Source organism: Pteropus vampyrus, unplaced genomic scaffold, assembly GCF_000151845.1.
Source record: "Pteropus vampyrus isolate Shadow unplaced genomic scaffold, Pvam_2.0 Scaffold16, whole genome shotgun sequence".
NCBI lineage: Eukaryota > Metazoa > Chordata > Mammalia > Chiroptera > Pteropodidae > Pteropus > Pteropus vampyrus.
The window spans coordinates 2113024-2126881 of NW_011888797.1; the positions used below are offsets into that span (position 1 = coordinate 2113024).

General features: G+C 35.3%; 1 protein-coding gene across 1 annotated transcript; it reads left to right on the forward strand.

The window, feature by feature from the left end:
* Positions 1-5128: 5128 nt before the first annotated feature.
* Positions 5129-13368, forward strand: SPIC (Spi-C transcription factor). Its single transcript, XM_011386735.1, has 6 exons — positions 5129-5181; positions 6574-6599; positions 7125-7218; positions 7915-8027; positions 9465-9570; positions 12683-13368. Exons 2-6 carry the CDS (start codon positions 6597-6599, stop codon positions 13108-13110), a joined length of 744 nt encoding a protein of 247 aa, XP_011385037.1. The 5' UTR covers positions 5129-5181; positions 6574-6596; the 3' UTR covers positions 13111-13368.
* Positions 13369-13858: the final 490 nt, after the last annotated feature.

Sequence of the window (13858 nt, forward strand, 5' to 3'; positions counted from 1 at the left end):
CACTCTTCTATATTATTCCATTATGTGGACATACCACAATTTATTCAGTCTCTTGTCAGGGTATATACACACACACACACACACACACACACACACACACACACACACACACACACATATGTATATATGTATGTGTATATATATGTATATGTATATGTATGTATATATTTATCTATCTTTGTGTGTGTCTGTATGTGGTTTTTTTTACTAGTCTTGTGTCAGAAGAGTTTCCTCCATTGGTATGAACACTGGTAGGAGCTATTAAAGTAATTATGGTAAATACATAGAGCTTATGGAGACTATTTTTGCAACCTGGAAGAGGCACCAGTCACAACAAGGGAAGACCTGGGTTTGAGTACTGACTTTGCCACTTGTCAGCTAAGCTGTAGGTCCCAGATGTAAAACAGGAGCAATTCAAGTGATAAACCATGACCACAGTGCATATTAACCCCTCCTGCTGCACTATCCCAATAAAACCTCTCAAGAGCCTTTTGACATAAAGCGATTATCGAATTCTTCTTCTCATTCACATTATCATTCCCAGTCTTACTCCACAGATAAGGAATCAAAGTCAATTGAATGGTTAAAAACCTTTGGTTGGAGTCAGGTAGAACTGGTTTGAAAACTTTCACCTCTCTCACTCACTATCTGTGTGACCTTGAGTAAGTTACTTAACCTTCCTGAGCCTCTGTTTCTTCATCTGTAAAACAGATAATAATAAAGTGGGAACTAACATTTGCTAAGCATTAATTAAATGCCGGGACTATCCAAAGTACATTACATGGATTCGCTCAAATCTTCACAATAGCTCTATGTGGTAAGTAAAATCATTATCCACATTTTACAGAGAGGAAACTGAGAGTTTAAGTAATTTGTCCAAGTTTATACAGAAGATATCGAGTCACAACTGGAGCACAGGGGATAATACCACCCCACAGCATTACTGTGAGGGTTAAATAACCTACTATGATAACATAGAAGTAAATATATGACAAGCACAGCACAAAGGATAAGGAAGGATGTAAATGGAGTTATCCTTATTTACCAATAAGGTTCTTACATTATACATGAAAAGATATGTCAAATCATCAAATTACAAAAAGCTAATGGAGAAAGTAAAGTGAAATACAAAACACTTATTTAATCCAAAAGGAAGCAGAAAATGAAGAACAAAGAAAATAAATAAATAAATAGATCGATAAATTGAAAGCAAATTACAAGATGGTAGCCTTAAACCTAATCATATCAATAATTACTAAATTAGACTAAACACTGAAACGGCAGAGATCATCAAACTGGATTTGGAAAAAAGCAATGCCCAGTTATATGCTGCTTAAAGAGATATACTTTAAATAAAAAGACACTGTAAACATGTTGAAAACAAAGTAGACCTGAAGGATTACCAGAAAGGATTACCAAAAAGAAAGACAGAAATTTTATAAAGATAAAGGCTCAATTCATCAAGAGCACATAATCCTAAATGAGTATAAATCCAATAGTAGAGCTTTAAGATACTTAAAGGAAAAATTGACAGAACTAAAGGTGTGCTGGCTGGAAAATTACTGCTTGTCTACCGCCCATGGGAACATAGGCTATCGCCCATAGGAACATAGGCTATCACCCATGAGAACATAACATTCTAACAATAAGCTTTCTGCTTCTGTATCCCGCTTGCACAACTGACCTGTGGGTTGACAAGTAGTGAATAGGAGAAAAATAGACCTTTGTGTTTAAGACAGAATGAGGAATGGGATTTAGGGCTTAAAAATCCTGTACCTTTACATTTCGGGGCTGCTTAATTTGGGGTCTACGTACCCCTGGCAGACCCAGCTGGCTGAATAAAGAGCGTGTTTCCTATAACTCACTAATTTCTGGTGGTCCGTGTGTCTTTTGGGGGCTGGCAGCCACAACAAAGGGATAAATAGGCAAATTCACAATTATAATTGGACATTACTCTTTGTAACCTCTGCAATCTGCTGTAATCTTCGTAATTGATAGAACAGGCAGACAAAAAATCAATAAGAAGATGAAAGATATGAACAACATTATCGACCAATTAGATCTAACTAGATCTTTTTTTAGGCACTATGTACAATAACTGCAAAATATACCTTCTTTCAAGTACAAATAGAACATTCATAAAGAGAGGCCCTATGCTGGGCCACAAAACAAGTCTCAAATTTTAAAGAATAATCTAGTACAAGTAATTATCAAAATGAGGGTGAAGTTAGCTATTTGTCTTATAATCTATGATTCTATGAATTTTCCTACTCTGACATGAGAAATTTTTAGCACTTTCTTCCCAGTCTAGCAATATTATTTGCTTATTAGGTTTTCAGAGATCTTACTAAAATTAAGACCCAGTTCTGTAACTCCCTAAACAATTGAGTTATTTAAATAGAAATTGCAAAGTGACAAGAGCTTGAATTTAGTCTCCTTTTTCCTAGATTCTGAAGTTCTCTACTCTCAGAAAATGCAATCTTCCACCTGAAATTTAGCACCCTATGATTTAGACACCAGCACATTTGTTGCTTAAGATTTTCTAAAATAATCTCAGTTGCCACCAAGGACAACGAACTTCCGCAAAAGAGAATCTGTCAGTCAGAGATCCTTTCTTTAGGGCCCTTGTTACTCAGCTCACTTCTGGAGTTGAGGGAAATACTAGTGTCCGATCCCAGAAAGATGCTCTGTATGGGCGTGTGTATTGGGTACAAATATCTCAAGAGGAAGTTCTTAAGATCTTAAATAAAAAGGCTTTGAAAATGTACTATAGCAAGAGCTCCTCAATTGTAGTCCTTTGGCTTGACTGGGAAGGGTTGTCTGAGAATACATAATGTGGCATTTTCTTGGGGAAAAAACTCATAGCTTTCGTCAGATTCTCAGAGGGATGGAAGCCTTGACCTCTAAATGCTAAAAGAACAATGAGTCATTTTTCAAGTTGCTGAAACATTTTTATCCCTTAGCCCTACAAAGGACCCCAAACTTCATTTCTATTTTCTTATCTGTAATATGGACTATGTCAAAAAAAAAAAAAATCAACATACTCATCAGCTTCACTAAAGAAGTTCTAGCAGCAAAATTGATTTCTGCTCAATTCTTTCTCAGGATCTATTTATTAACATATTGCAAAATAAAGCTCTGAAGACACCACTTCAGTTGGGAAAATGTGGCTTTAGAAAGTTTACTTGTTTTTCCACTCATTTCAAGTATGTACCAATCTTGTACTAATATAAAAATCTGCTGGATGCTATGGAGATTGCAGTCGAGACTGAGAACCCTGGTCTAATGGAACCGAACCTGCGGACACAGGGCTCCAACATAGCAGTTGAGAGCATGAAGTCATTTGGGTCCAAACCTGGACCCAGTCAGCCCATCTCACACTAGTAATTGGCCTTAGGAAAAACCATATAATGTCTTTGAGCCTCGGCTTAGATTTCCTCTTCTGTGAAATAGGGCTAAGCAGGTAACTGCTATCACAGGTGATTTTCAGATTCTTTTGAAAATACATATATATATATTTTTATTATTTTGGTTGAATGCGTGGGTTGATCTGATGCCATAAGGGTGCCAAGTTTGCCTCTTGGTCCCCAGGCTCATTTTGCTCCAGCCATTTTGGCTTTCTTTCTGTGCATTGAGTAAACCAAACTCATTTCCATCTAAGGCTCTTCCTACTGGTTGTTTTCTCTGCCACGAGGTGCTTCCCTGGATCTTTGCCTCTCTGCCTTTCTTTTGCTTACTTTCTCATCCTTGGAGCTCACAAACGTTCCCTCTTCAGAGAATTTGCATGACCATTCACAAACTCTCTCGTCACCTTTCTCTTATGTTTTCCCAGCATTTATCATTATCTCATACTTATCTAGTTTGTTTGTTTGTTTTTTAATCATTTCTCCTCATTAAAACTTGTTTAGAGCTGTCATGCCCTGATACAGGACAGTGTCCAGCAGAGGAAAGAGCTCAGTAATATATATTTGTTGAATAAATGAATGAAATAAAGTATTTGCAAAAAGGGTGTAGATTTGGGGACTGTGCAGATTAAAAACTCATCAACATTAGCAATTATACACTTGTTACTATAACATCTACATTTCAGAAGAGGGGAATGTATGTTTACATTTGCATAACAAATCAGGTCTGTAAAGTAGATGGCCTAGAACAATAGACCCATATCAAAGGTGAGTGACCTCATATCAACGATGCAAAACAGAAAATCTGTCCTCCACCCACAAGGTTTACAAAAAATTCTTAGGTAGTTTCCCTCCCGGCTAAATGTGACATCTATTAAAATGGTAGGTTACAGTTAGTTAAGAGTGATGCAGACGCGAGTTTCAAAGGTAAAGATTATTTCCATCTGGTACGCGCGGACGCTTGATTGGACTCTGATGAACAGGTAAGATGGAATGGATAAATGGGCAGGCAGATGTATGGACTGGGAAGGAAGCACAATAGGTGAAGGGAGCACCCCATAGTTTCCATCAGAGCCACCAAAAACTATCTCAAATAAGCTTTCATGCTAAGTGAGAGAACTGGACTTGTTCTGCAAATGCAGCAGCTTGGAGCATGTACAATCGATCCCCACCCGTAAGCCTCTCCTAATTGTTTTGGAGCCTTTCCTGGATTTAAGCATGGAGGGAAGACCATAGCATCATTCCATTTCTTTTTCTTAAATGAACAACGGTAAATAAAGCTAAGACTGTAATGAAGAGCCTCGAATGCCAGGGCAAGAGCCTATGCCTTTAAAGACCAATTTAGGGAGGCCAGAGTGAAAGCTTTAACAGTCTAAGCAAGAAAGGCAATATAGAGTCCAAAACCAGGGGAGAAGTAAAAGGAATAAAAAAGAATGGACAAGCATTGTAATGGTCAGAGTTTTCCGGTGAAGCCTAATGGGCCAGCAGAGCTGCAACTTAGGCTGGATGGGGGTTTTATGGGGTTTGTTCTAATGCTTTTGGCCCATAGGATACAAACTATTCTGTGCCTCTTCAAAATAATAGCCTCTGGTGTCTACTGGCCATATCATGAAATAGAAATTATGAAGGCACTGTATCTTTTAAAAAAAATCCCCTTTGTAGCACTTCCTTAAAAACAGTTATTTAATGCAACTCTGCCAGTGAGTTCTTGACAGTCTTGTCTTAGCAATTCTGATATTAATGAAACATCATTGTAAAGAGTTGGAGTGTCTTCCCGGTAAGTGTTTAGCTTATGTTTTTCAAAATACCTTGTAAAAACTGTTTTGATTTTCTCTTTTGACCCAATGAGTATTTTTCATTGACTGCATTTCGATACAAGAAATATTAAGCAATTGAAGTGATCGATATGCTTTCAAACGTCTTTCTTCCCTTAAAGTTGGCTACTTTTAAGAGCTGTGATAGTTTTGTGTGGTATTTTAGTCAAAGAGAGTAGCTTCATTTAAGTTTTTAATTCAAAGTACAACACTCATGTATTCGCTTTGGCACTTATGAGTCGAGGCAAATTTAATTGAAAGTCATTGACCTGGCTTTTAAAAAATACATCTATTGAATTATAATTGACATAATATTGTAAGTTTAAGGTTCACAACGTGATGATTTGACATAGGTATAGATTGCAAAATGACTACCGCGATAAGATTAGTTAACACATCTATCACCTCACATTGTTACCATTTTCATGGCTTTTTCATATTTCTTTATATTCTCTTTTAACTGACATGTTATAGTGATTTCAGAGAGCTTCATAGAATTTAGATGTTTGAAATATTGATATACTATGTATATGTATATAACAACATTAGATTATATCATCTCATTGTATTATGTGATATTAAATATTAAAGTAATGTCATTGTGGATGCAGGATAAATGTTAAGAACTTGTATAAACAGTTGTTTGGTGTGCCAAATGAAATGATAAGCAATGTTGGATCCACCACATGCTTTCTTGTTATATGGATTTGTTTGTTTTTCTGTGTGGTTTTATAGATCATAGAGTTAAAAAAAAAAAAAAAGAAAACATTTAATGTGAGTCTGTGTGATAATTATTTATTTAAAACAAAATCTGAATTACTTAGAAAGATAAGAAAGTGGATAGCGTAAAATTATAGACCAGGGTTCGTAACTTAAGATTTAGAAAATCCACAGATGGGTTTTTTATTTGTAATGTAAATCCGCACTTTGTGAGAGAAAAAGCTTGTCTTTCGCCAGATTCTCCACAGGCTGTATGACATCAGAAAGGTTAAAAAAGTCACTGCTATAAGGGGAAAGATATGCTAAGGTTAAAAAAAAGATTTTGATTTTCAGAATTTTGAAGTACTTAAAAATTTTTGAAAATATATTCCTAAGTTATTTCCATATTCTAAGTTAAGTAGTTTAGGTAGTTAACTCTATTTAGCTATTTTAACATTTAAGATGTTTTGTAATGATAGAAAAACAAAAAGAAAAAGTAGAAAATTTTGTAGAAAGAAAATTTGTACTCATCAAAGAGAATTCAGATGGCATTTCTGGTTTATGTAAGATATTTTCAGAAAATATTTTGAGTCAGATCTTTTAATTCTGAGGCAATTTAGAGACATTATTTAATTTTGTTTTTAAATCTTTTCCAGACTTTTCAATTTATTAATGAAACATGGTAAGTTGTCATTTTAAAATCTTCCTTACTCGTTCTCTATTTTGAAAATAAAAGATGGATCAGATGAATAAGAGTATGAAATGATTTGTAAAACAGTTTAATTTTAAGTCTTGGAGACACACTTTTGAAGTTAAGAGCATTTCTTTTTCCAAATCAGTCTTCCACTACACAGCTCCTTGCTAAGATTGTACAAGAATGTTAAATACTTTAATAGAATGAATACTGGTGTCTAAATACTATATTATAGAGCAATGGATCTCAACCAGGTTCAATTTTTTACCCCAGAACATATTTGACTATGTCTGAGACATATTTGATTGTTGCAACTGTTGAAGTGCTACTGGCATCTAGTGGGTAGAGGCCAGGGATGCTGCTAAACATCCTACAATGCATAAGACATTTGTCAACAACAGACACTTAGCCAACCTAAAATGTCAATAGAGCCATGGTTGAGAAAACCTCTTTTATATAATTAAGTTCAATTGGTAATTTCATAATTCCAGAGTTCTGTCATTGTTCTAACAGGCTTGTGTTGAACAAGACAAGCTGGGTCAAGCATTTGAAGATGCTTTTGAGGTACTGAGGCAACATTCAACCGGAGATCTTCAGTATTCCCCAGGTATAATGCCAGTCCCTTCTTCTGCTGGTACATCAAATGTCTTGTTGGTAACATACACATGTAAGAATAATGACCAGAACAGAGAAGACCATATTTACTCATTGCATCTAGGATTAATTCTAACAAAGGAAAAATGTGTCCAGGGTTACCTAGCCTAAATAAATCTAAAGTCTCATATAAAAATGCAGAGAATGTAGGAATACTGAGACATAATTATTTGCTATTAAGTGTATCTCGTTGACATTTATTTATCTAATAGATAATTTTAACCGTTCAGAAAGGGCTTTCGATTATTCTAATTTATCTTAAACACCTTCCGCCCATCCAAGATATATTCTGCTTGGGAGAATAAGTATTCCCATTAATCTACAGACAATAGAAACATAGTCTAGATGAGATGTAGATATTTTGCCTATTGAGTTTACACAGGGTATTTCGGGCAGTTCCAAGATAAAAGGAATCATGGGATCTTGACCTGCAAAGATCATGTGCCCTAGTAAGAGAAATGGGATATGTAAGATTATCTGTAATACCAGCAAAGTGCAATAAATACCATAGGGGAATGCAAAGTGATAAAATAACACAGGAGGGAGCAAGTGCATATTCAACCACATAAACATATAAGCGTGCACACACATAAATACACACTTTAGCTTGAAATTTTAACTTTAACTTCTTTTTCTGTTTCTAAATTAGATTACAAAAACTACCTGACTTTCATCAACCACTGCTCTCATGTCCGAGGAAATTCCAACTGCTATGGTGTGCTGCCTGCAGAGGATCCTGTCTATAACTGGAGAACAGTAATAGTGAGTACATGTACCAGGATATGTCATCCTTGATATAGGCAAATTTTCTGTTCACATCAACCTTCCAATTTGTGTATGCTAGATGAAACCCAGCTTAAAGACAGCACTGACTGAGAAAATGCTTACTCATGGCCATCAGTGGCGTGAGCTTGACAGTCAGTGGTTAGCAATGCTGTCAAGAAAGAAACTGCCCTTTATCGTTGCTCTTCACTCAGCTGCAGACTAGTTTGATTGACTTCTATAAAGAGGAGGTGTTATTAGGGTTCTCACATTGCTGCTTCTCCTTAGTCTATCCAAAAATTGTAAAAAGTTATGATAGTTCCCTAAAGGCCACAGGGCAAAGGCTCAAATGTCTCCTGCACTGGCTTTACCTACAATTTTGTATTAACCTGCTCTATTTTCTCTCCCAAGCTCAGAGCTATCTATCTACATGTATTGGATCAATTTATTTCTATTTTAGTAGCCTCCTGCAAAAGGATATATCTCCACCGTCTATCTCTCTGTGTGTTCTTTTACATTGTTTTTCTTAATGTATCTGTATCCATTTTATTAAAGCAGTCTGAATGTGGTGGGGTATAAATATGAAATGATTTTTTCTTTTTTTTTCAGTCATTATATGCAACCATGCTATATAAAAAGTCCTTTTTCTGACCCTGTGAATTGTTCTGTCAGGGCCTCTTAGAAGGCATTTCTTTGAAGAGGGATTTTTGGTTCCAGCTTAAGCTCTTCTGCTTCCACTAGGGTTGCCAGGTAAAATACAGGATGCCCAATCTTTTTATTTGCTAAATCTGGCAACCCTATTCCACTTAAACTCCCAACATCCTTCCATACACTGCACAGCCCCTTGTGGTTAGGGATTCCTTACTTGCTAGGCAGTCTTCTTATGTGGGGTATGGTAAGATGGCTTAAGTCCAGCCCTTTCCACCATGTGTAATTAACTCATGGAAACCGAAATATGATTGTCATATGTAATGGTAGGAGCTCAGGCTTCTTCCTTCTGTCCTCTCTCTTGGCCCTGCCCTCCCTTCACGGCCGTCTTTCTCCTCTATCTCCTCTTGCCTGGCTAGACATCCGTTGCAGGAATGAAAGAAAGCCCACCTTACCTTTTTGCTGGCACTTCAATTTCTATTAATGATTCTTTTGGATCTTGTTTTTTTGTTGGACATTTTTAGGTGGGGAGGAGAAAAGCGTTCTTCTCTCCTTTCTCATGGGGGAGTGGGAGAATATGGAACTCCACACAAAGCCAAAGATTACCCCATGACCTAAGGTCCTCTCTATATATGTGAATTCTGCCTTGGGAGCTATCTGCTTGCAGTAGTGTTTTTTAGCATTTGGACAATGTTTAGCACTCTTTTTGCCCCCAGCTTTTGACTTTAGCCACCAATTGGGGGCCACATGGAAAGTCCCAGTTAACATTCTGCTGTATTATTTATATAGAACAGTGCTGCAGACCTCTATTTTGAAGGAAATATTCACCCATCTCTGCAGAACATCCCTGAAAATCAGCTGGTACAAACTGTTCTCCAGCAAAAGGGAGGAAAAGGTATGTGGATCTATCACTCTGTGTTGGTAAAAGAACCAGATCTTCCTCAAAACAGCTTAAAGGGATTTCATATCTGAGTTTGAAATTGTATTTGCAAAATATTCTCTAATCACGAATGAGAATAATTAACTCAGAAACACTGAGCCCCTCAAAGCTGTTCATCTTGGGTGAGCCTTCCTATTGCCTCACGGTGATGTTACGAAGCTGCATAGGGTCCACTTAGCTCAAATAAATTTGTGTTTAAAAATAACATGTATATATTTTAGGTATTAAAATGAGAATTTTTCCATAATTTATTTTAGAAACCTTACTTCAATTGTGAAGTCCTTGGAATAGAAATCATCTCTATTAAGGTTTCTTCAAAAAAGTTCCATGATAATTGGATATTTCATAAATTTGAAATCCTGATTTTTATAAATTAACATGATGATCTCACCTAACAGATGAGCAAAAGGGTTAAGTAGAATATAGTAACCTCTGATGGCTAAGATGTGAGCTGTACACATTGACACGTACTATTGGAGGGAATGTAAATCGTTACAGTTTCGTAAGGCAGTTTGGCAATACCTACCAAAAATTATATCTTTTGACTCTTAGGGACTATATATAACTCAGTGGTTGAGTGTGAGCTCTAGGTTAATTGTGTGAGCTTGGGAAAATCACTTACTACTGTGTACCATAGTTTCTTATTCAAAAAAAGAATAATAATATTTGTTCAGAAACATTGTAATATTGCTGTAAAAATCAAATAAGAAAACCCATGTAAAACATTGTTTATAGCCTGGCACTGTAGATGATTTTTCAAAATTCCATAAATATATATATATATATGTTTAAGGATATTTCTTGCAATGTTGTTTGTGAGAGTAAAAAAAATGGTGCAGAGATATATAAGATACATTTTAATTTTATAACACAATTTTTAAAATGATACTTGATCATAGTGACTTAAAGTTATTTTAAGTGAGTATTTTTTGGGAAAAATTAATTTTGTTCCTAGAAAACAGGATACTATATTCTAGAATTATGAAATTTTAAAAATGCATAAATATTCTAATTCAGTGAGGAATAATGTATAAAATCACACAGAAAAAATAAATTTGTGTCATAGAATATTGATATTAAATATTAAACTGTGGAAGTAATTTCATATAGGGAGGATAACACTTCTAATTCTGTCCAGCTGTTTAGTTGTCACGTCGTCGTCGTCTTCTTCTTCTTCTTCTTCTTCTTCTTCTTCTTCTTCTTCTTCTTCTTCTTCTTCTTCTTCTTCTTCTTCTTCTTCTTCTTCTTCTTCTTCTTCTTCTTCTTCTTCTTCTTCTTCTTCTTCTTCTTCTTCTTCTTCTTCTTCTTCTTCTTCTTACTTTATAACTCACTCACTCCAGGGTATGAATTCTGTATCTTTTTATTGACGTTGTCTATGTAGAGCTTTGCCATTAGGGGACACATATCATTCACTATTTTCTGTTTGTAGAGCTTCATCTTCATCCTGAAACAGGGATACATTGGAAATAGAATGAAATAATTTGGGCACTTATTATTGGGAGAAAAAGGACATGCATAAAGTTGAGCATATATAGCTATTAAAAGGCTTGAAGGTATACCTTATATATTGATACAGAAAGAACTCTAAATACATTCACTTTTTAATTTTAATCCTTTTAATTCCATAGTTCAAAAGTCATAATGTTCGCTTTAAAAAAATTAAATGATTTAGAAGTATGTAAAGAATAAGCGAAAGTGTTCCTTCTCTCCTCCCATGCTATGCCCCAGAAGCAATCATTGTCAACAGTTTGGTATTTCATCTATCTTTGAATTGTTCTATGATTTAAGATACGTTATTTACTTTAAAAAATGTAAAATAGTATGTTACCATTTGTAATTTTTAAAAGGATATGCATGTTTGTATATGCAAAAAATAAGAAAACACTTTCTGGAAATATGTAGGATAGACTAGAACTTTTACTTTCACTTTGTTCTTCTGCTTTAATCTTTTACCGTGAGCATATAATACTTTTATTTTAAAAAATAAAAATGTAAACATGTTTAAAAAAAACTGAAAACAAAGTTTAAAAGATGAAGATACATTATGATTGATTTGACCATGGGGTGAGAGGCAGAGAGTTTGTTTAAACTTGTGACTTTAATTCATGATGTGTTTTTTGGTAAGTCCCTTTCATTTCTCAATTCATAAACTCAAGATAATATAATGCAAAAGATAATCTTTGTAAAAACCTTTGAGGTTTTGGATGAATGATGACTGATGCAAGAATATTACTCCCCAGAGACTGTTAAAGCAGTTTGGAAATCCACTATTCTACTTTCTTAAGGGGAAAATGGAATTTGGCCATGAATATTTTAGCTACTAGCAGATCTGGTGGGGCATGGTATTTACAGGCCACTTCAAAGTCAGAAAGTGGGATTTCACCTTCATTCAGTTAGGCCAGAGAAATCCAACTACTCAATGTCAAAGTGTCATGAAGATATTTTGGCATTTTCCACTCCAATTTTTTCTATTCTTTATTTTTCAAAACATTATGCAGACCCAAATTTCGCATTTTACTTGTTTTGGTTAATTTCACTTACATTTGCACACTGTTTTGCATTTTACAAAATGATTTCATATTCTTTACCTTATTTGACTTAACTTGTTGAAGTAAAGCCCTTCAAGTGATTGGCTTTCTGGAAATGACTTTCACTGAGGCTTCGCTTTCAAATCACTACACTTTGCAGTCCATTTTGCTCAGTTTTGTTCTGTAGAAAATTTAACATAGGACATGAAACTACTAGTCATGATTTAACTGTGAAGAAAGATCACATGACAAATGGAAGACTCAAGTAAAAAAGCTCCAGGCTTCCTTTTCTAGTAAAGGATGGTACAAAATTTTGGACAACTTCACTAACAAAAAATGCTGAAACTTTAGTAGATCAAAAGGACTCTCAACTTTCAAGTCACATAAAGTGATGCCGTAAAGGCATGCCTAAGGGGGTAGGTAGGCAGAAGCCAGTCCCAATGCAGCTTTTAACTCTGCAGTCACTCAACAAACCCTTCCTGAAGATATTCTTTGTGTATAGCCATGGTGGAGTATGACATTGTTTTTCTCTATTTTAGGCAGGAAGAAACTTCGACTGTTCGAATACCTTCATGAATCCCTGTGTAATCCCGAGATGGCATCTTGTATTCAGTGGGTTGATAAAACCAAAGGCATTTTTCAATTTGTATCAAAAAATAAAGAAAAACTCGCCCAACTTTGGGGAAAAAGAAAAGGCAACCGGAAAACCATGACTTACCAGAAAATGGCCAGAGCACTGAGAAATTATGGAAGAACTGGGGAAATCACCAAAATCCGGAGAAAACTAACTTACCAATTCAGTGAGACCATTCTCCAAAGATTCTCTCCATCTTATTTCTTGGAAAAAGAGATCTTCTACTCACAGTATGTTCAACCTGATCAAGGATATCTAAGTTTAAGCAATTGGAATGCAAATTGTAATTATATGTATGCCAATTACCATGAGCTGAGTCACCCTAATTGCTAAATATACCCTTACATTTTATGATTTCTTGGCATTAGAAATCCCTACACATTTCAGGATTTTTCTCTTAAAGCAAATGCCGAAGAAAAAAACAATTAACTTCATTCTTGTTACCTTATATTAAGTAACATATAATCTGTACTAACTTGGTGAGAAATTCTGCTAGTGAACAATGTTAAAATGATCAAGTCCCATTTGAAAGTATAGACTAACTGTCCTCATTTTTACTATTGTCTATGGAATACTTTTTTCTGATTAACAATGCCAGTAGAGATGACTTGTTTCACATATTAATTTAAATATTATTTTTCGGAAAGTCATTCCAGGCCTAAAAAAAAAAATCACTAACATATCTGATGGCTTTAGCAACAAAACAAAAATTTATTATACGTGATCGTGTTTGTTTCATGATAAAATACATCTAATGGCTTTAAAACCTTCAGTGGCAATCCTGATTCCATTATTTTCTCTGCACTTCAGACCTCATGGTGCTAAAGAAACAATGATCTAAGGAAAATGCCACATACCTTAATGATAGAACTCCAAAGCTTACACCTCCCACAAATTATTTCCTTGCATTTCTCTCTTCCCTAAGTTATATCCAAAAGCTAACTTTTCTTGTTCTCCTGCCACTAAGCCACAGGGAGGTGCTCTTGAGCCTGTTATATCTGGCCCAACCTTGGATCGTGATCTCCTTTCCTTGAACTTGCCTAGCCTGAGACCAAACTGGAATAGTCCAAGAAAGGAAAAA

What these genes read in the sequence shown, in the direction of transcription:
- SPIC (XM_011386735.1), top strand. An exon ending in AGATCTTCAGTATTCCCCAG is followed by an intron (nt 7,219 to 7,914) that starts GTATAATGCCAG and finishes TTTCTAAATTAG; the next exon opens with ATTACAAAAACTACCTGACT. An exon ending in CCAGCAAAAGGGAGGAAAAG is followed by an intron (nt 9,571 to 12,682) that starts GTATGTGGATCT and finishes TCTCTATTTTAG; the next exon opens with GCAGGAAGAAACTTCGACTG.